Source organism: Clarias gariepinus, chromosome 19 (genome assembly GCF_024256425.1).
Source record: "Clarias gariepinus isolate MV-2021 ecotype Netherlands chromosome 19, CGAR_prim_01v2, whole genome shotgun sequence".
NCBI classification, from domain to species: domain Eukaryota; kingdom Metazoa; phylum Chordata; class Actinopteri; order Siluriformes; family Clariidae; genus Clarias; species Clarias gariepinus.
In genome coordinates, this window is record NC_071118.1 from 23,129,203 (window position 1) to 23,152,135 (window position 22,933).

The 22,933-nt window shown below is 39.2% G+C and overlaps 1 protein-coding gene across 2 annotated transcripts in view; it reads right to left on the reverse strand.

Moving 5' to 3' along the window:
- Positions 1–652: 652 nt before the first annotated feature.
- Positions 653–22,933, reverse strand: part of pnpla7a (patatin-like phospholipase domain containing 7a) — a 31,508-nt gene continuing 9,227 nt past the window's right edge. The window contains exons 11-35 of one of the 2 annotated variants that reach the window (XM_053478259.1): positions 22,509–22,647; positions 22,345–22,428; positions 20,412–20,497; positions 20,161–20,313; positions 19,103–19,180; positions 18,711–18,916; positions 17,973–18,104; positions 16,901–17,024; positions 14,733–14,846; positions 14,555–14,621; positions 14,230–14,379; positions 13,961–14,024; positions 13,594–13,762; positions 12,285–12,467; positions 11,257–11,375; positions 9,792–9,948; positions 8,255–8,371; positions 8,099–8,168; positions 7,881–7,997; positions 7,444–7,592; positions 7,195–7,347; positions 5,144–5,260; positions 3,950–4,034; positions 3,674–3,780; positions 653–1,126 (exon numbers count right to left, since the gene is read on the reverse strand). In XM_053478259.1, coding sequence (XP_053334234.1) covers positions 971–1,126; positions 3,674–3,780; positions 3,950–4,034; positions 5,144–5,260; positions 7,195–7,347; positions 7,444–7,592; positions 7,881–7,997; positions 8,099–8,168; positions 8,255–8,371; positions 9,792–9,948; positions 11,257–11,375; positions 12,285–12,467; positions 13,594–13,762; positions 13,961–14,024; positions 14,230–14,379; positions 14,555–14,621; positions 14,733–14,846; positions 16,901–17,024; positions 17,973–18,104; positions 18,711–18,916; positions 19,103–19,180; positions 20,161–20,313; positions 20,412–20,497; positions 22,345–22,428; positions 22,509–22,647 — 3,096 coding nt within the window. In that variant the 3' untranslated portion in view covers positions 653–970. Of the gene's footprint in view, positions 1,127–3,673; positions 3,781–3,949; positions 4,035–5,143; positions 5,261–7,194; positions 7,348–7,443; positions 7,593–7,880; positions 7,998–8,098; positions 8,169–8,254; positions 8,372–9,791; positions 9,949–11,256; positions 11,376–12,284; positions 12,468–13,593; positions 13,763–13,960; positions 14,025–14,229; positions 14,380–14,554; positions 14,622–14,732; positions 14,847–16,900; positions 17,025–17,972; positions 18,105–18,710; positions 18,917–19,102; positions 19,181–20,160; positions 20,314–20,411; positions 20,501–22,344; positions 22,429–22,508; positions 22,648–22,933 lie in introns of both variants that reach the window. The other variant, XM_053478257.1, reaches the window with a different exon arrangement.

Consider the following 22,933-nt stretch of genomic DNA (forward strand, 5'->3'; position numbering starts at 1 on the left):
TTCGCTCCCCATGTTCATCAGTAATCCTTGGCTGCCCATGACCCTGTCGCAGGTTCACTGGTTTTCCTTCTTTAAAACACTTTTTTTTTTAAAGTCATGGGGACTGTAGACCGGACAACATTTCACAAGAGCTGCAGTTTTGGAATTGTTTGGACCCAGTCGTCTATCCATCACGATTTGGCTCTCGTAACAGTAACTACAGTTACAATACCTTGTTATAATGGCACCTGGAAGTGGCTGGGATATATTAGGCAGCAAATGATTCTTTTTTTCCTCTAGTAATGTGCTGGAAGCAGAAAAAATGGGAAATCGTAAAGATGAGTGACTTTGACAAAGGTTAGCCTGTGTAGTCTGATCCAATTGAATGGATATTGTAGCTCAAACTGCTGAAAAGCTTAATGCTGGTTCCAGTAGAATGGTGTCAGAACACACAGTGCATCAGTGATTTTGTGGCAAAAAGGTGAGACCTATTACATATTTATACTGATGTGGTTGAAAATAAAATTATAAACTAAATACTTTACTACACCAACGCTGGGCTGTAAAAAGGCAATTGTTGCAGGGAAGATGTTCATAAACAAATGGCTTTGGACTAATATACTGTAACAAAGTGCATAGTGAGCAATCATAGTGAAATGTTGAGCATGTTTGTGCTTTGAAATGATTCACAGTGATAGGAAAAAGTGTTTCGGTTACACAAATCTCCTTCTAGACTTCTACTACTTCTGGAATGGACATGGCACAAGGTGCAAGTGGTTGTGATCCTAATTAAATATTCAATCTGACCATGCTCTTCAGAGTTTCAAAGCATTTTTACCCAAACATCCCAACAAGTAATACGTTCTACTAAAGATAACAAATTACAACCAAAAAAGGACATTTCAACATTTCAATTGAAAAACTATTTGTGTCTTAAGCAGTGCTGCCTGATCTGGAATGTTAGTGTTGGTCCTTAGCCAACCGAAAGAGGTCACAAGTCCTGGTTGACTGGTTGCTCTTCTTGCACCTTTCTGGCTCTTACAGTTGGAGAGTTATTAAGGCTTGTTGTTTGCTGCAGCTGAGCAGAGCAGTTTCCACTGATGTCTTTTGAATTAAGATGATTGTGATGTCTTTCCAACTCTTCATCCTGAAAAAAAAAAAGTGTGTCACTTAATGGCACTAGTACACTCTACAGTTCTCACTCACTCGCTTGCTCACTCATTATCGATACCACTTTATCCTGTATAAGGAATTGCAGCCCATTCAGGAGACTTGAGGCACAGGGCAGGGTACAAAATGGGGTACCAATCCATCACAGGGCACACACTATGGGCAATTTGGGAACGCCAATTAACCTAATCTGCATGTCTTTGGACTGTGGGAGAAAACCGGCGTACCCGGAGGAAACCCACCAAGCACAGGGAGAACATGCAAACTCCATGCACACAGAATTAAGACGGGAACTGAACCTGGACCCTGGAGGTGCGAGGCGACAGTCCTAACCACTAAACCCACTGTAGTCCCACTGTACAGTTATGAAATATATTCTTAGTAGGCTATGAATAAAGGGGGTTACAAAAGATAACAGTTTCATTGTCATATTTATTTTTCATTTATTATGTGTTAAATACATTTTCTAAAGGCAAATTCATTTAATGTGCCGGTGCACTTCAGTGAAGTCAAGCTTTTTTTCCCCATTTCCCATTTCGGAGTAATGAGACTTTTAATAATGCTCAATAAAGAAATCGCAATCTGAAGAGTTTCCCCAAGCTCCTAAAGCTCCACACTTACCTACAGTACTGTGCAAAAGTCTTCATATTAAATTTAATTAAATTAATATCCTGTGTTAATCATCAGTCTAATCTGTGTGGGTGAAGTTGTGCATGTTCCGTCCATGCTGGGTGGGTGTTCTCTGGGTGCTCCGGTTTCCTTCTACAGTTCAAAGCTGTGCAGATTAGGCTAATTGGCATTGCCAAATTACTCGTAATGTGTTGTGTGTGAGTAAGTGAGATGATGAGTGAGTGAGTGAGTGAGTGAGTGAGTGAGTGAGTGAGTGCCCTGAGACGGATTGGCACACTATGCAGGGTGTAATCCACCTAGTGCCACAAGTCCATCATAGGCCTCAGGCTTCCCATGACCGTAAACAGTATAAGCGGTACAGAAAATGAGAGTGTGAAATAAATCAAAGTAATGGGAACAAAAATTCACCCTTCATATTCTCACATCTGTGGCTGAACTTGTAGGAATGAAACGTGTGAATTGTGGTATGCCCTATGATAGTGATGGGAAGTTTGAATCATTTTAGTGACTCGGTTCTTTGAATCTCATTCATTAAAATGAATTAAAGTCATTGAGTCATTTAGTTTATTTCGTTCTTTTGATCAGAAACAAAATAAGACGTTGCACTTTCAATAAAAAGACTCCCAATACGTCCACATACACAAATTTTGACTATAGTTCCAGTAATCAAAATATTACAGTGCTTCTAAGGACTTATTATAATAAACAGAATGAGTAGCTCACCTCTCATATCTTCCAGTCTAAGTTGTTCGTTCTTTTGAATCTACTGCATCGCATACATCTATAGAAGTCACATAACTAAGAAACTAACGACTCAGCACTTGAAGACTCATTGAGAAGAATCATTCAATTCTGTTTCCTGTACATAACCTACGGAGGATTTGCAATGCTTTGCACTATGTAGAAAATGAACGAATCACTCTCCGAGACAACTCATTCTTCTGAGTCACGTTAAAGATTCGTTCAAAAAGAACTAATAATTCATGAACGACCCATCAATACCCTATGACACGAGCTATGTTTTACTGTAACAGAGTACCTAAAGATAGATTTTTTTTTAAATGATTGTTTATGCAACAACCTCAGCAGCAACCTCATTTCCCCTCTTATCTGTTACAACTAATATCATCTGCACTTGTTTTTCACTGGTTCATGCAATTTTTTTTTCATGCTTAAATGATTCATAGGCCACTGTGAGGATTAGCAAACATAAAATATTTCTTTAAAACTGATCAGGCACAGAGACTCAACCAAAAATAAGAGTGAAAACAAAACCATGCCAAAAATGAGAGCCAAAAAAAGTCCTTCAGGGAGTCTGGAGAATTATTCAAGACTACATAAAAAAATAAAAGAAAGTCTGGCTCTTTGTAAGCAAATTATAAAGAAATGAAGGCTGTCTCAAGACATAGTACATAGTGCATAGTACTGTAGAAATGTCTTTGGGGATTCTGGTCCTTAAAGTAATCCACAACTTTTATCTTTTTATGCAGGATTTTTACAATTATTTTAAACACCATTTTAAAGTTAGGTTCAATTTCAAAAGACTTCTTATTCACTTATAAAGGCTTGTGTCATAGGGCATACCACAATTTACATGCTTCATTTCCACAAATTTAGCCACAGATGTGAGAATATAAATGGCGATTTTTTTTTTAGCTAATAAAAAAGAAGAAATCATACAAAATTAAAATAAGGAAAATATAGTCTAACAAAAATTGCATTTATTTAGAATTGTTTTCTATATTATTTTCAGTTACTCTTTTAAACATACAAAATTAAGGAAGTAGGACTCAAGCATGCAGTTTTTTTTTTTTTACCTTCAATGGAAAAAATATACAAATTACACATACACAAGTTATTTTGTAAAAAAGGAATTCTGGTTCAGAATACTCACGGTATCAGCAGTCAGCTCCTCCTCTGTGTGTTCACTGCAGTAGTTAGTGTCCGACAGTGCACTTCCCACCAGCTCCTCCTCATAATCAGTGTGGTAGTCTGACTCCTCTGAGAGACAGACAAAGGGAAAGAGAAGCAGACGAGAGAGGCAAGATATTTAGACATTTTAAGTCACAAACTTTGGAGATCTCATTGCTGGGCAATTTACGAGATGTGCAAACAGTCTAAACCCCTAAAAGGAACATTTTTTAGATCCCATTCTCTCTCTTGAACTTACCATCCATAAGTGCTGGTTTGACAGGCTCAATGCGGGAGACGATCTCTGCCAAGTCAGTGAAGGAGGCATTTGGACAGGTCACCATCTAAAAGAAAGACCAAATGGAAGGTATGAACCAACATCACACCTGATACAGAACATAAGTTACATTTCCACAGAATGGAGTGTGACGGTCTGTTTATTTTAACACTACTCAAGAATCACACTGCACTGTGAAACTTAATAAAGGGATGATAAAATATTTCTACCTTTTTTATACATTTTACTTATTTGAATACTGCTTTTTATCCAACATGATCAAAAAAACAAAAAAAAACGAAGATAAGACGTGTTCAACAGGGACAGATCGGCGACAGTGGGATTTGAACTCGTGACCTCATAATCAGATAGGTCATACATGTAAAAAACATGTTGAGACACTATCCTTGTATAGAGGTGACTGCTGTCATATACAATAACATTGCATAAGTGTGTCCTTCACAGACAAGCTGCGGTATGAGAGATGATGGTCTGGTGCCTGATCTCAATAGTCTGGGTCATCTCCTAAGCAACGCTGAGTGAGCAGCTGTATGAGTTCTTATAAAATTATCCTGGATCTTTAACTACAATGCTAATGTAGAAAATTAATACAGTGGAACCTCGGATTCGAGCATAATTCGTTCCGGAAGTGGGCTCGTATTCCAAAACACTCGTAAACCAAATTACATTTTCCCATAAGAAATAATAGAAACTCAAATTATTCGTTCTACAGCCCAAAAAAAAAAATACATAAAAATACTATGTATATACTAAATACTACATAATACAAAATATTAAGTAAAAATAAAATAAATTAACCTGCACTTTACCTTTAAAAAAAGTAAAAATAAATCCAAACAGATAAGTGTTTCCGTTTGTGTACGCAGGCGCTGTGTGTGTGTGTGTTATGTGCTTGCACACACACACACACATTAACGGAGAGTCTGTTTTATTGGAAAAATTACAAGAAGTAATCATGCGCTTGTCAAAACAAGAAGCGCATGCGTGATACATGATACTCGGTGCTTGTAAACCAAGACAATGCTCGTTTTTAAGTCAAAATTAATTAAAAATCTTTGCTCGTCTTGCGGAACATTCGTAAACAGTGTTACTCGTAATCCGAGGTTTCACTGTATTAACAACAAAATGGAAGTGTGGATATGACCAGATACTCACATTGTTGCTGTGGGTGTTGTGGAACTCTTCTTGACGCCTGTCCTTAAGCATCTTCTCCACCACTCCGCTCCTGCTCCACACGTCGAACACGGTCTTCCCATGCTGGTAGCCCACCTCCTGTGGACACAATGGTAAGATGTGCAGTAGATCAGACAGAACAGGTCTACCTGTAAAGCTGAAGGTGCGATGATACAGACACATTTACAGTTAAACCTTGGATTGCGAGCATAATTCGATACAAAAGGGTGCTTGTAATCCAGAACGGATGTGGCGCAGTGGTAAAGTGCTCGCACTATCATCCAAAGATCGCTAGTTCGATTCCCGGGTGATGCTGTAACCTCTCGCAGCCGAGGTCTAAAGAGAGCTGATTGGCCAAGCTTTCTCAGAGGGGAGGGATGGGAGATACTTAGTGCTCCCACATTAATCTACAGCCAATCAGGGGTGTCTGTGATCTGACGCAAGCGGAAGAAGCACTGTCCACCGAGTATGTTACTCCGCCCCCAACGGTGCCTGAGCGAGCAGTTCGAAAAGATGCGGTCAGCTGGCGTCACGGAGGAAACGCATGATAGTCTTCGGCCCTCCCGACTGGGGGGTAGTAGTAGCCTTAATGTGGGAGCGCCCATAGTGATGGGAAGAAATTAGACACAACTAAATTAGGAAAAAAAATTTGGAAAAATCCCCTTAAAAATTTAAATAAATAATTATTACAAAATATAAAGTAAAAGTAAAACAAATTACAAACAAATACCTTTAAAAAAAATTGTGGCTGATGTAAGACTAAAGAAAGAGGAGGGGGAGGAGGTGGGCTACTCTATAGGATGACTTTCGCATGTGTGTGCAGTTACTAAAGAACATACAATACACTTGGTTACAAAATAAAAAAAAGGCTTTACACACAAACACACATGCACTGTGACTGAGCATGGGAGATGATTACACACATTCCTGCAGTGGCTTAGTCTATCGAGTTAATATTGATTTTAAAACATTGCTCATCGTGCAAAACCAAGTTATCGCAATCCAATGTTTCACTGTATTGGGTAACAGGTTAGAACTGTGCTCATTCACTCACTCATACACATGAAAACAATTCAGACAGCATGTAGTAGAATGTGTTGTGTGCACGTCACACTAATAAACAATAAAATGACATAAAATGACTGATGTAGACAGCTACAAATATTCAGTGATGCCCTTGAGTGATAAATCATAAGTACATTACTTATATCAATATAAACATCAGTACACCTGAGGACCAAGACATTGTCAAGGCATCCTTAGTTAGGAGGGGCGTTCAGGTCAAACTGGGACTTTTGATTGTGCAAAATAGCAGAAAACAGATACGGGTAAAAACAAATAATATTTTTCTATATAATCCACTGATGCGGGCTAGAGGCTAATCAGCCAGGATTGTCATTTAAACGCATGGCATTTTTAAACTGTTCGCACCATTCAAGCATTTTACTTCTTTTTTTTTGTTGTTTCGGGGCTTCCCAATTTTGTCCCTAATTTAGTCTTGTCCAATTCCTCCCCGGCACTAGGGGGCTCCCACATTGAGGCTACTAGTACCACTCAGTCGGGAGAGCCAAATCACGTGTTTCCTCCGTACCACGTGATGTCAGCTGACCGTATCTTTTCGAACTGCTCGCTCACACACTGTTGGGGGCAGAGTAACACACTAGGACAGCGCAATCCGCACCCTGATTGGCTGTAGAGCAGCGATTAATGTGAGAGCACTAAGTACCTCTCATCCCTCCCCTCTGAGAGAGCTCGGCCAATCAGCTCTCTCTAGACCTCCGGCTGCGGAGGGAACTGGGAATCGAACTCGCGATCCCTGGATAAGAGGCCTTTACTACTTTATTTTTAGAGTCTCTTTACCATACTTTGCTTGAAGTCTCAGTTATACACCTTCATTCATGAAAAATTTCATCACAGTCCTAGTTTGACTTAAACAACCCCTTGTATTACTACAACCTTAGGGAAAAGAAAAAGTCACCTAAGGACGGAAAGGAAAAGCAGAACATATAGGAGTCACACAGGAAGAAACTCACAGCAATTTCATCAAACTTGCCGAACTCCAGAGTGCGATATCGGTTGATGGGAGGTCTGATATATTCACAGTAATCACTGTTCTTGACAGATTCCAGCTGCCTCACACAGCACACGTACGCCAGCCGAGTCTGGATCTCGGCCATGTTCAACACCTAAACATACACGAAAGCAAAACCCTGTGAAATGAGCGGCCAGAGAAGGTCGCTTCAATTTTAGTTTGCACATTGCCGGAATGCAATTCCTCTTACTTTGACTTTCTCTGCCAGAGGGTTGAGCCGTTTCCATAGCAGCCACCAGCCAGACAGGGCATCTCCATAGTTGGTTAGATTGGTTTCGTCTTGGCTGCCCACATCAATGGCTATCACAACTTTAGCGCCCATGGACCGTGCCACGTCCGCTAAACCGCGAGAAAAAAAACAATCGATCGATAAAAACGCTCAACACCAAGGGCAAACTGCAGCAGAGAACATCTTTCAGTTGAGCTCAAATTAAATAAAGACTAAACTATGGAATGCGGTGTCAGTGACATTTAACATGATCAAGAAATAAATCAATAAACACAATTCCTTTCACAGCAAAGCCTTCATTGGTAAGGTTGGACATTTTATGTTACGTTGCAAACACGAAAACTAATAGACAGATGAACAAAGGTGGATTCAAATGTCCAGGACTGAGTGAGACAAACCTGGCAGGTTGTTAATATAACCTCCATCCATTAAAAGGTGTCCATCCTTGGGGTCACACAGTGGAGGAAGATAACCAGACAAAGACATGCTCGCACGAACATATCTCCACAGAGAGCCTGAAAATACACAGAGGAGGGGGTAAAGCCTATGTCGGGTCATTTAATAAAAACAGCGCAGGTGGCAAGAGAGAAAATAAACGAGCAGGATTCTAACCGACCGTCGGTGTGCACTCTCATGGCAGAAGCAGTGATGTCGGTGGTAATGTTGAAATAAGGGATCCACAGATCCTGCGGAGAATAAAGACGGACGTTAGCGAGGTTAATACGAAGCATATCTCTATAACTGTGTGTAAACAGTAAGCATGCCCTCCTACCTCAATTTGCTTATTTTTGAACACAGCATTGATGCTGGAGTTAAAGGCTGCTCCAGAGAACATGGAGGTGATGGGATAGGTAAGATCCAAAATCTTTTTGAACACTGATGTCATCTCCTTTAAAAACAAATAAAATAAGAGACTTTGTCCGTTTCTCAAAGTAGGGTCTCTAAAGCTTAGCAAAGAAGTCACTTTTTTTGTGTAACAATTTTGTTGATGGTAGTGAATCACAACCTACCATTAATATTTAAAAATAAATAATTATTATGTTAGGTTCTGATGGTGAAAAAATAAAAACTTTACTGTTTCATTCTAAAGACTGATCATTAAAAGAGAAAATATGCATTTTGTTCAAATCAAAGGAATGAGTGTTCCAGTACTTAACTATTATCTAGATTTCTTTTTAATTGATTCAACTGCTACGTTATATTTATTAGCTTATTTGACTGATCGTTTACATTTTGTAAATTTAATCCAAACATCCGAAATTGTTAAAAAAATATCAGTTTATTATAATAAGCATTATCATAATGTAATAATGATTTAATCCTAAAAAACATATAAATATACACCCATGAGCCACATCACGAATCAGCCCTGGGTGTTCTGGTGCCTTTCTATCATAGCCAGCAATTACTTTTTTCGAAGATTTGTGCTGCACTGGCTTTCCTGTGCGATTGGACCAGACAGGCTGGCATCCGATCCCCATGTTTACTGGTGTATAATTGATAATCGATGTCACGTTATGAATGATCGGTGTATACACTATTTAGTGACCGGATAGTTGGGGAATAACAAGCTTTTTGGTGCCAGTAAATGGATAAAATGCTACTGACCACTAGATTATGCTTATTAAATAAATCTGTACTCACAGGGGTATGGTTTATTTAATTATAGTCAAAGTTGCACAGGTAAAAACACTTGTCACTAAATATGAATGTTAAAAAGCAAGAATGCTCTTATGAAAATGAAGTAATTAAGCTAGTTAATTAAGCAACCTTAAGTTCAGCTTAAAATCTACACTGAACTTATCCACTATCTTGTGTAAGCAAAATATATATATATATATATATCCTTAATAACCTCCAAAGAATCATCATCTCCTGCATACCTTCTAGTGAACCAACACACCTGTATGCATGTCTAGACCTTCCAATCCCATTTTAATAAAGCCACTTTATCCTTTAATCTCCTTGTCCTATACATCACGCCACATGTGGAGCATATGGAGCTATCTTCTGAACAGCTTGTGGCTACAGTTGATACTACATCTGTCGTGTCTTCCATAGCTGGAAAGTTATAATCTGTCCAATTTTATCAGTACTTAAAACTACAAAGCACTGACTTAGATGTACAAGCTTGCACATATGAGCCACACAAACTGATAAATGAAAGTCTTCGCACCCTGACCTATGGTCATTTTTGCCGACAAAAATCCTGAAAGTGAGGTGTTTTAATCACCAACTGATCCAGGACAAGTTAAAATCTGTGTAGTGTAGGATGTAAATGGTTCTGCATTACGTAAGCTCATACTGACCACAGCCCACTCCCTGGCTCGGATCCTCATTCTGCTGTAGCTGCGCTCCTCGGCATACAGAGCTCCCATCATGGAACCGATGGAGGTGCCTCCCACTAGGTCTACAGGGATCCCAGCCTCATGAAGCGCTCGCAAGACACCCACTTGAGAGCAGCCCCTAACAGCATAATAATAAGGTTCTTAACAAGCGTTTGTTTCACATCAATCTTTTCCTCTAGAGATGCTTAAACATGCATGCCTAAATGAAACAGGGCTAATCTCTTTCTGAATAGCAGTGTCTTGTAGGTTCAGAGTGCATCAAGCTTTTGATTAAAATTTACCTACTGCAAGCTCACATCAGAATACACTGGGGCATCGGCAGAATAATATTTACACTGCGCAAATCCAACTATCGGGTGATCTCGAGAGGGAGAAGAGGAAGAGATTAGCAAACCAACCTTTAAGCACCTCCTGCATAATGCAAAAAAAGATGGGATAGACAAAGAAACTGTCAGAACAGTAAAATTACAAGGGAAGAGCGACAGAAAGGACGGAAGAAAAGCTCTTGAAAGAGAAAAGAAATGTCAAGATGAAACAGAGGTGAAGGGAGGCTTTGAGGCAAGGCTCTTAAAAAATATGTTTAAACAGAAAATCAGAGAGAAATACATCAAAAGCATTTCGCAAATGTGTTCTGCTTCAAATACTTTAACGATCAGGTTTAACACAAGTTTTGGACACTGAATAAAGAGGGAGATAATTACAGGGTTGTTACATACTGCCTAGTTGTATGTGAAAAATACAGATTACATTTATTCATTTACGTCAATCACGGACTGCTGGTTTTGTAGGTCTGACCATGACCTTCAGAATTCCTTGTTTCTTTCCTGCAGGACCACTAAATCAAACTACGTCAGCCTCCATTTCTCTTTGCATGGGGCTAAACTGCATTGAAAACCCTATGGCTGTATAATCATCTACTGTTGCAAACATGTTACATTAATAACTCTGCTGCTTCTCCTGGCATGGTCGGAACACTGTGATATATGATGGCTATCAAACTCACAGAAAAACAGGCCACTGCTCTGCTCACCAGAATTAAAAGAAACACTGGTCTATTTTTATCTCAGCTGTACACCGCATTACAACCAGTGTCTCTCCTGGCGTTTAAGAAAAACATAATAGATAAGGACAATTAAAAAGTTTGTATAGAAAGGTCACAGTCCTGAAATATATATTTCAGGTTTAAATTACACTGTACATACACGAGGGCGTACAAATACTTTCTTAGTATGAACACCACACCGTAAAAGTTTCTCGTAATTTAAAATTAAATTATTTTAAATAAAAAATAAAAAAAAGCCACCCTTGCTGCCTTAGAGACCATATTTCATGTAAGAGCAGAATTACATACATTTAAATTGTCTCTAGCCTAAGTCTTAAATCTACTCAAGTGCAAAGTCGAATTCCACTCTGAAAGGGCGAGTACCTGGCTCCTCCACCCCCCAGCACCAAAGCGATGGCATTGCCGGTTAGGACTCGTGCTAGACGAGAGAAATCAGAGTGGCGATCTGCAGGCTTTTGGAACACACGCTGGTACATCTCTCTCTAAAGACAGACACAGATGATGATTAAAAATCAATCTGAGTGCTATTGAAACATACAACAGAATGTTTAAGAGGGCTTTGCCTGCTCTTCAGAGTGATGCTTTAATTAAGCAATATCATACTAGAGGGAATGCTGGTGTACCAAAGACCAGCACAAAGAGGGCACAGCCTAATACCACAGTACCACAGAACGACCTTGAGTGTGATATTGCTTTTATCCAACAGTTCTACAAACACCATATATTATTAATAGATTATGAAAGAGACAGTTATTTTGCTTTGCCAACTGGAGAAACTAACTAACCATGACTGGTTGAGCTAGTGACCGACAGTGATGAAATAATGAAGATGAAACCATGGAGGTGCTGGAGAGTCCTGTAAATCTTATAAGTTTCTCTTTATTTTCCATTTATTCTGCTTCAGAATATCAGCAAACTTAAGGGGTTTCAGAGTTGAATCACAAATGGCATAAAATGGAATGCTAGTTTACCATGTCGGTATATAACCGCTTGTTCTACACACCACGTAGTGGCCTTGATCAGGGGTAAGACTGGGATTTGTCACTCAAATTAGCTAGAAACTAGTTAGTTTTGCAGCTTGCATTAGCTGTGAGCAGAACTACATGGACAGTTGAGTGTGGGTTTTTGCAGGAAACTACTCTCCCCTCAGTACTGCAGAACAGACCGGCAGACGTTCACTCATGCTGGTGACCGTGAGTGGGTGTAATTAACAATTGTAGAACACGTAAAACATCCCAGTGCTGTTATCCTCTATTATCCTCACGCATAGAAAGCCTCTCATCCAATTAGATTACTCAGTGGCAACTAACAGCAGTATAATAATAATATTTATGTTGACAAACTGTCTAAACATTCCAGTGGGTTCAGTATTAAATTAACCAGTGGATTACCAGTTTGGGTAGGCTCCTCTTAGAGAAGACCCTACGGGGACAGGAGAGATGCAGGTGTCTGGAGATCCAACTGCGCATGTTGAGCCACTCGGCAGTTCCAGTGGGTGGAGGCCCGTCCTCTCGGTGCAGCAAAACCAGCTGTTTCTGAGCCCTCACCGCACTTCCTTCAAGCATCCGCTCCAGCTAAAAATACAGCAAGTATGCGATTTGATAGGAATTCTGAGAAGTCTAGGGTTATTCTTGTGATATTCTGTTAAAATAAAAAATATTTTAAAAATGCCCCCAAAATATCTGTGCAGCTTTTACTAATAACATGTAAAAACAAAAATGTTTTAATGACCGTCTAAATATTGATCTACTGTATGCTTCAGGCCTGTGTCGTCTGCCTTTCCAAATCACTTTCTCCACAGACCACTACTTTTATAATTACATGCTCCTTTCACTATATGCAAGGTTCAACAATATTGCCACGAGGCTTTCATTAACCTTTCGAAATAATTTCATTTATCAGCATGGTGGGCAAGAGGAGAGAGGTGTGCATTTGGACATGAAACATTTCAAACTTTTGCCCTGCTGGTCGGAGAATGCAAGCGCAAATCCGCCACTGATGGCACAGCCTCCTTATGGCTTAGTGTCAAGACAGCAAAACTGAGTACTTTATGTTCTTTGGGTGGGAGGAGTGACATACTGTCTCCTAATCTGTCAGTCACAATGAAACTAGTCAATCATGGGAATCTGTGACATCGGGTATGAAGAATAGGGTAGATAGACCTGCGTGTCTACCGCTACTCTGTGATAAAGATGCAGCTGGCTGGCGGCATGTCACAAAGAAACCCTGTTCTTAAATACCAAAAATTATATTAATTATTATATTAATTTTTAAGTTATATATGGAAATACTGAATGATTTTGTACATAATTATGCACACATGATAAACATATATAACAAAATTGGTACAGCATATAATATGATGCCAAAGACTTTTGCACAGTACTGTACATTTACCATAATTCACCTCACAAAGTATTATGTCTAAGCTTAATTTAAATACTACAGCAGGTTACTGTTCTCGTCTGTGATATGATAATTTGTAGAAAACTACACCTCTGATTATGCAGGTTTATGCAAATATAAACATTAACACTGTCTACATATTTCACTACAAAAGTGAATTTAATCTGCCTGCACGATGCACCCTTGTTTAGCTGTTTTTATTTTTCAATAAAACCGGTCCCAGAGTGAAGACAATAATAGAGAACTGATATACAGTAATCTACAGCAACTACATTTTCATTTTGAAAGGTGTACCTCCCCCACTGCTGGGTCCTGCTCTCCAAGACCAACAATGATGATGCAGTCGGCCTGACGAATGCAACGTTGGGTCCAGGGTGTTAGAGAGCCGTCAGTTTGGTAGAGGACAATACGATGGATGTCCTCCTGCTGTCCAAGCCAACTCGACAACCTGTACTCGTGTACACTGGGGGAAAAATACATCAAGGCTTTAATTCATACTGTCAGTGCAAAGGAACACACAGGAAATCCAAAACAAACAGTCCCAACCCTAAAGCCACGCCCTCAAGCTGATGATAAACTGGCAATTAGACATAATCCCTTGTGCTGGAATAAATGAATGTTCATAATCCAAATCAGTCTTTGTATCAAGCTGATGACAAACCTGTCCAATGCTGCAGAACCCAGTCGCTGTTTGATGTTGTCACTGGTCAGGAGAAGGGTAGGACCTAACAGGTTAAAAAAAAAATAATAATCATATTTACGAGCTGTTATTAGCAGCTAACTTTTGTACATGATGATAAAAATCCTTCTCGTAGGAAAGCTTCATTATGTACTGTATAAATAAAAAGCTGAAACACTACAAGCTAACAAAATCATACTGCACTTAATAACTCTTCCCAGCGGAATGTGAATGAAGAGGCACGCTCTTACCAATGGCAATGAGAGAGTGCTGCAGCTCCAGGGTGAATGCGGTCAGAGGAACCTCCTCAGACACAGGCAGCACGGCCACAGTGGACAGGTTCGAGACAGGATTGCCTGCGTCCCACTTACTGCTCGTGGTGTGCAGAGAAAGACTACGGGCTGGAAAACCACAGCAACTATCATCACATCGAAGCACACCGTGCAGCACAAAAACACTCAACTCGAATTTTCTTTGTTTAAATTCACTCTTTAATTAATTCTCAATTTATAAGCTTCAAATTTCTTAAAGCAAGTGACGTATTATATTCTGATTGTATATACTCTATACAAATACCTGTTAAAGGACCATTAACCTGCTGAAGGATCTTCTGCCCGAGCAGATGAATGAGTCGCGTGACCACCTGTTGGGTGGGGGAGAATAGGAAAAAGAGAAAAATACTGAATGAATTAAAGAATAATATGTGTAAATGGAATCAGGATCCAAAAGACGAGATATGTAGTGGTTCATGCACCTGAGGGAATTTCCTCTTGATGGAGCTGAGTGCTCTCTCAGGCAGTTTAGCCAGCTCTGAGTCTCTCACAGCATGCACTGTAGTGGCTCTGTTCTGATGCGTTAAAGCCTCCACCTGTGCATATTCACACACACATCAGTATCATATTGCATATATTTGTAATTCGGTCCTATAGTATTGTTTTTTTTTTCCCCCTTTCAGTAATAGTCTGTTCCTGACAATTTTAATAAATTCATGCGTTCATCAGCATGTTATCTTTTAAAGACTTCTACATTTTTATCCATATATGATTGAGCAATATCACGCGAGAGCTTCGATGTAGCCGTAAGCACAAGTGTTACAGGATCTGAGTCGTGCTGATGTTAAGTACAACAGCACAACCTCGAGTATGATCAGTGTTAGGGGACATGATTGACGTGATTACATTTTTGAAAAAGTAACTAAATAACTGAGTACTTAAATGACGGACATAACACGTTAGATTACTCGTTACATTCAAAAAAGTAATCCCAGTTCTACACTTTGTAACACGTTACACCCAACATCAAACCTTTTATATAACGGTTCCACAAACCCCCCTTTATCATCAAAATATTTTGATTTGTTTATTTATTTAACTTTTAACTTTGCTTAGCCAACACATACCCTTCCGTGACTAAGAAAACTAATTAACAGGGACATGTCGGAGCTGTTGACCCACAGTTAGCAGCTGAAAATTAGTGTTTTTTAAGAGGGGTGGGAGTAATTCTGACCAGTATTATGTAGCCAAAAGGTGAGGAGAATAAACTATGAAGGTCATATGAACTAATTTCCAGGGTTCAGAGGTTAGAGAGGGATTTGGGATTCAGCCTTGGGTTAAAAGCTTGTGAGCTTTGCAGCTTGTGTTCAGAGGCAATTCAGATTGACACAGAAGCAATTACTAAAGAGAAAGTGTTGTTTAGGACAATTTAACGTTATCAGATGTATTTTCTTGCTGGAAGTGCTAATGTGACTGATGTTGAATGAGAGCTTTAGCAGGCAGCTGCTTTCCCTTTCTTTCCAGTACTGCGGCTCGTACCAACACACTTTCACCCAGGCTGGTAACTAACAATTAGTGTAATTAACGATTGTACTGTGACTCGGAGTGATGCATGGAATTAAACGTGGAATGCCTCTTGTCTAATCAGATTACTTACTCAGATCTAACTCTGGTGTAACATATGTGTCTTCTAAAGATTATATTTTTTAAAACAAGCCCCTATGTACTGTATACGCTCATAACCTATTATGATTCTAATATACTAACAAGACACTTAAAATAGTTGGAAAAAGATTTAATTCTTTGTCCAACACTGACCTTTGATAAAAACAATTACTTTGATTAATATATAAAAATGTTGTGCATCTCTTTAAATACTAAAAAGTCATACGTCACTGATAGAAACATGGTCAAAAATATACCCAGTAAGTAAAGACAGTCCAGATATCTACTGTAATCATTTCTATCATTGTTGTAGCCTACCAAAAATTTATGTTTAGTTTATTTAAAGCACACTGGCACTTGGCAAATCCTCATTCCCTGAAACAAGTAAACAGCATTGTTAAATCTTTTGTTTTTTTTTCTTCTTCTTTTAAAGTGTATCATGCTTATGACGTAGAGCATAACTAAATTTGGACCAACACATCAGGAGCCTTGTGACTCCTGACAAAGCATTTACGCCAACCTTTGCAGCGTGTAACCATGGATTCAGCATGAACAGGTATTATTAGCAGCATGGGCATCACCACGGAGACGCACAAGACTCTAACCAATCACAAGGCAGAAAGTATGTATAGCAAGCCGGGTAGAATATAAACCCAAAAAAGAAACTATGACCTAATGCTTTGTGATTAGGACAAAGAGCCTAACAGCTTAAAAATAGAGCCAGGGAAATAAACAATCCATTTGAAGCAATAATCCTGCTACACTTTGAAAAGCTAAAAAAAGAAAACTCAAAAAAATACATTGGTACTAGAACACTTGTGAAGGAAGTGAGAGAGAGAGAGAGAGAAAGAGAGAGCTGAATATGTATGTAGAACTGTTCAAATTGCTGTTTATCATTGACAGTGTTGGATTTTTTCAGGGAATAACACTGGCTCCTCTCCTTCCCTAATTCCACGTGCAATCACAAAAGAGATGTGGTGCTCACCACGCCGATTAGATCTCCTCTGCCATATTCTCCTGTCAGTTCCTTCTTCCCATCTTCCTTCAAAATGACAGAGCGCAGACGTCCGCTCAGCACTATAAAGGTACTATCAGACTTATCACCTTGTCTAAGAAAAGACAAAAGAACCCTTTGTTGATACCATTTTCATTCACTCATCTTACTTGCAAAAATATGTTCTCATACCAACATATATCACATTATACTATGTGCACACTTCTGCACTAACACACACAACATGAAATTACAATCATCTGAAGGTATTACATGATTGATGATGTCAGTTAAAGCAGAGTGCAAACTGTTGCAACACATAATAAGAGAACAAATTGCACCATTTTTCAACAATACCTGATACAACCCTAATAAAACATCTTAAAGGGATCACATCTTTCTTAATTCAAAATTAAGGTGCATTTAAGTCCATTACCATAGGTATAAAGCCTTATAAATCCTGCTCTGCATATTGACTGAAGTTCGTCATCCGTAAAACAAGAACAATGTAAGTAATCGGGGCCAAAAGTCACAACCCTCATTCCATGCAAAAATGTATTCTGAAAATTTCACCCAAGACTCGCATGAACCTTCCAACTGAGCTAAATCGAGTTAAAGTCTTTTATAGTTACAGCATATTTAGTACACTTTTCCTTCCCTGGAACTAGCCACATGGCTAACCAGAACTAGCCATAGAGCTATTTCTAGAGAAAGAAAAAGTTAAATGTGAATTTAACTACACATTTAAAGCTACAGCGGGACTGCAGTAGCTTCATATAAGTCTCACCTGAACTTTGGAACGCATTTTTGCACAGAACCAGAGTTGTGGATTTTGGCCCCAATTACATACATTGTACTTGCAAGTTGAGTGATAAACTTCTCGACTGGCAAACAAGGACGACCAAGACCTATGGTAATGTACTTATATGGGTCTTAAATTTGGTTCTCAGACTTCATGGGAAGTACATTACTATGAACTTAATATGAACACATGATAGCTTAAGCAACTCCTGGCTAGAAAAGGCGAGGAAATTAATCTCGGAACAGAACGTTAATGTTGTACCTGTAGACTGCTCGGCCAGCTTCCACAGCCATCCAGTCGAGCGCAAAGTCAATCTGTCTGACAAATGGGGACATCCTGCGCACTACAGAGTGAGCTACATTTAGCACAACTGCAGGTTCTGCACGCATGATTCTGGTACACAAACAAATTAGACCAATTAACTTTTATTAATCGTCTCAGCTTGTATGACATTTAATGTCTTTCACATCTGGCGTCCTTTCCCCTTCAGTAAACTGGCTTTTCACCAGGTGAGTTTACTGGTGTTTCCTGTATCACAATAACAAAGGTGGGGGGAAAAAAAAAAAAAATTGCTACGGCTAAACTGGAGGTGTTTGCATCACTAATCACTTTTGAAAATGTGTGAAACCTGTAGGAAACAGATCTAGTCCACCTAAAAACGGTACTTGCTTGTTTACATCAATCATAACCACAATGTGTGAGAAACTAAGTCACACCCAAGGCTGGGCATCAAATAACATGGGTGGAACTTGGCACATAACTTCTCGGTAAGTGTAAAGGATGTGGTGGGATGCATATAAAGTATAAAGACAACATCAGGTTGTAATTTGCAAAGAAAAGCAGTCAAAAAAAGAGGAAGAAGTAAACACAGTTACAATTCATAAGCAGTCTGCAATCATTTCAAGATGAAGAAGTAAGATAATAGTGCCCAACTTAAACCAGCTTTTGTACTACAGACTTGAGTATTTCGCCGCAAATGAGTTTGCACTGGGTACGTACTCGTAAAAATGGGTTTTGGAAATGGAGAGGAATGTGCAGTCACGATGAGCGCGCACACTGAAGATGAGCGGTTCCCCCGTGAGCACCGCCAGCTGACCCACCAGCTCTCCAGGGTGTGTCACAAACAGACATGATTCCTGCTCACGATCGATCATCCTCTGGTACACATGCAGTAAGCCTGAAATCACGAACTGCACACTCACTTCCTGCAGGCCACACACACATACACAGACACACAAATAAACAACATAAAACTAAAGATTTATAGCTCTGATATACCAGAGAAACCTTGGGGACATTACAGCTCTAGAAAAATCAATTGACGGAAAAAAAAAAAAGGTTCCACAGTCCAAGTGCACAAGCTGAGTAATTAAGCTGCAGAATAATTCTACCTGGTCTCCTTGGCACGCCACCACAGAGCCGGCCTTCACCTGGTGCAGAGTGACTCTGCCCTCCAACAGACTCGGGTCCTAATCACACATTGAAGTGAATAATATATTTTACCATATAAGGACTTTTTCATGTATCAGGGTCAACTATGAAAAGATTTCAGAAATGTTAATTAGGCAATATCACACTCGATGTCATGCGGTTGTACTAAATATCAGCATTATGATTAGTTTCTTTAATTAACCAGTTATTTTGTTCCACTAACATGTATCCTTCCACTGGGAGAATTAACTAACAGTAATTGAAGGAACCAATTATTAAGGAATTAATAGAAATGAAAGTAGTTAAAAATTCTTGCTGGTGCTGTACATTTCTGAGGTTTCTCTTTATATTTCTACTTATTCTGCTTTAGAATATTTAATAAAATTTTCAGAGGGAGACTGGATCACCTGCAGCTTAGGAACGACATGTGTCAGCTTTCAACTTCTGGGGTTCTTTTGGTTAAATCCCAAATAGTGTTAAATGGAAAACTGGTCTGTTATGTAGGGTGTACAATCACTTGTTCCACACTGGAACAACCTCAATAGTTTAGAGGCAATTCTGAACAACTTAGAATCTTAATTATTAAAGAGAAAGTGTTTTATTAATATGGCATAACATTATTAGATGTGTTTTCAGGCTGAAAGCACTCAGTAACTGGTTTTGAATGTGGTTTTGGCAGTAAGCTGCTCTCTCCTCAGCGACGGTCAGTTAGTGTATTTAACCAATGATAAAACACTTGTGTCAAGGAGTGATACATACACTCCAACATCCAAGTGCTGTTATGCTTTATCATCATCATCACTTCTAGAATGGCTCTCGTCCAATCAGATTACTAAGTCACAGCTGTTGTATAATAAACGTTATTTTATTTTCATGATGTTTAGAGCTGTAATGTAAATATTATTCACACAAATTAATTATTTTTATATAAAAATCCAGCAAATTTCTGGCAGAGAAATAGGACTGGGTGATTTAAACCGTGTCCGTAACACTCTCTGTATGTTCCTCGCCCACTCACCTGCAGCTGGATAATTCCCAACAAATCTTTCTTGGCTGCTTGGAAGATGGCACCCACTTTACTGGGCGGGACATCAGAGCGTTCCCCACCCTCCGTGTAGTGATATACGGCAGATGGAGCTTGAAGCATGGTCACAGACTTCTTCAAAATGGACTGAAAAGAAGAAATATAAATGCAGTGAATGCAGTTTCACATGTATAACAGTTTAACAGTTGGAGTATATGAGAGGAAAAATCAGGCAGCAGCATTACCTTGTAGTGAACAGGGCTTGGCAGTGGATCATCCATGGTCACTCTGGCTCGTTCATATGCCATGTTCAGGTCCTTACCAGCTATCCCTGCTTAGACAATCAGGGCCAGGTTCCACAAGACAAATTAAGCTTAGTGACAGCCTAGACTATAATAATGGTTTAGTCCAGGACCAGGCTTAATCTAAATATGGGATCCTGGCCCGCAAACCCCAAGTGGCGCTAAATTTATTATTGTACAATATTCGCTTCAATACTACAAATTTACCACGCATTACAAAATTAAGTAGAGAACATCGACAATGTTGAATCTTAACCTAAACTAGAATTATCCAGGTTTAGATTTACCTTTAGAATACAATCAATTAGTACCACAGTGTTACCTACCGTATAACAGGAGCTGACCTAAACCCAGGTCAATCCATAAATGGGCAACTGGGCGGAACAAAAGGAGCCTCACTGTTCTTTGAAATTTTAGATTTAGCTTAACTAAGATGGTAGCTAACGTTAATTTACACACTAATCCATTTGAATTTACTCCATCCTCCATACTGTACACGTCATCCCGTGTCAACTCCCTAATTTTTCCTGCCATGTCAACAATTCCATGTAACTGGTTAGCTATACTGATGCACACCAGACCGTTAGTGGTTTTACACCTGCAATGCAGCTGTCACTCTAATTGGCCTTGCCCCTAATTTTGCATAACTTTAAGGCTTAATTTAATTTTAACTGATAAATTACATAAAAAGATCGCCCCGGTACAGCTGTCAAGAATAGGAGATTTTTGTACCAGGCTGTAAACATGTTTATTTCTGTTTTAAAAGGCATTTTAACATGGGGCTCTATGGGGATTGACTTGCTTTTGGAGGCAGCCCCCCCAAGTGGACATTCAAGGAATCATTTTAGCACTTCCACATCGGCTTTACTTTTTACTACCGGAGAACACTCCTTGAGAAGGGCTCCTTTGTAATTTGACAGCTTTTAACACTATGTTAGAAGACAAAACCAGTGTACGCTCAGGCAAAAGATTTTTTGCGTTTCTCCTATTCTCTATAAACAAAAAAAGAGAGAGAAAAGAGGTGAGGTAGAGAAGAAGTAAAAGAAGGAAAAGAGATAAGAGGGGCCAAAAGAGGGGGCGACAGCAAGGGCTTTGGTATTAGTACAAGCTCAAAACCACAGCTGGTATACAGGCTATGGGTCAAATGCAAGCGAGCATAGAACATCTGGCTGGGACCCAAAGTGGTTAAAGAACCTTAAAGATAACCTGTTAGTGTATTATAGATTAAAAACAAAGTTTTAAATGGAAATGCGTTACGCTTAGATTTGAAAGCCTGTTGGATTAGAGAAGATCCTGAAAAATGGGCCTCGTGTGGGAGAATTTCATAGGATGGTGCAATAGTGAAACTTCTTTTTAAAGGCCAAGAAAAATGAAGTGCAGCAATGAGTCACGCACACTGTGCTCATGACAAGAAAATCAGCAGTTCGCTTCAAATTGCTGAGCACTTCAAATTGCAGTTTGCCCCAACTTCCGAGATTATTATAGTTTTATTATTATTTGATATTTCATTATATGAATTTAACTTCTTATATACAATTACACAGTAATTTATAGCCTTGACAGTTAGTAATGTGCAATAAATACACCTTATTAATACTCTCCTTGTTTTACTTAAGCTTTAAACAGAAATGATCTATCAAAGGTCGTCCTCTTGTCACCATGCTTAAAAAAGATTCTAGGGGAAATCACTGTACCATCATTAAATAAGTAGATTCATTTCTATTTCTGGGATTCTTATTGGGAGACTCCAGACTATTAGGAGTGCTGTAAGCTGAATGTACAAACATCTGCTTGGAATTCTAAAGCCTTCCTAAAAATACTTTTTAACAGCAGCCACAGCATGGTGCATCACTTTGTCGACAGTAAGAGGCAATACCTGTGCTGTCCACTGGTGCTGAGACAGACCGAGGTTTTCTAATAACTGCAGACAAATTCTCTGATGAAGCGGTTTTCCCTCCATCTGGACAGGAAAAAAATTCAAAACATGCAATGGAATGCGCTGTAATTTATGTTGGTCCGTTCGTTTGTACGTGTCTGTACCCGAGTCTGTAGAATCGGCATGTCCTTGGCTGTAATCTTCGTCTACCGGTGTGTGAGTGTGTGTTCTGCGAGGGACCCGGGTGGGGCTTCCTTCAGCAATCACGCTGTTGACTGCGGTCAGAGGTACAGCCTGTGATTCCTAACAACCCGAAGCACAAAACAGACAGCTGATCAGGTTTTATTTCCCAGCATTCAGATTTCATTTTAATGAAAAAGCAAATGGGGTTTATATAACCCTTTATCATTATGTTCCACAAGACATGTTTATCTCAAAGTACAAGCAGATGTATGGAATTACAAGAGATATGAGGGAATTAATCCCAGTTTATTCTACATCAGCAGAGGACACGGTGATAGTCTGTGGTTAATATACGCTGACGGAGCGAAAAAGATGTTTTCAAGAAAAAAAAAAAAAAAACGAGTCA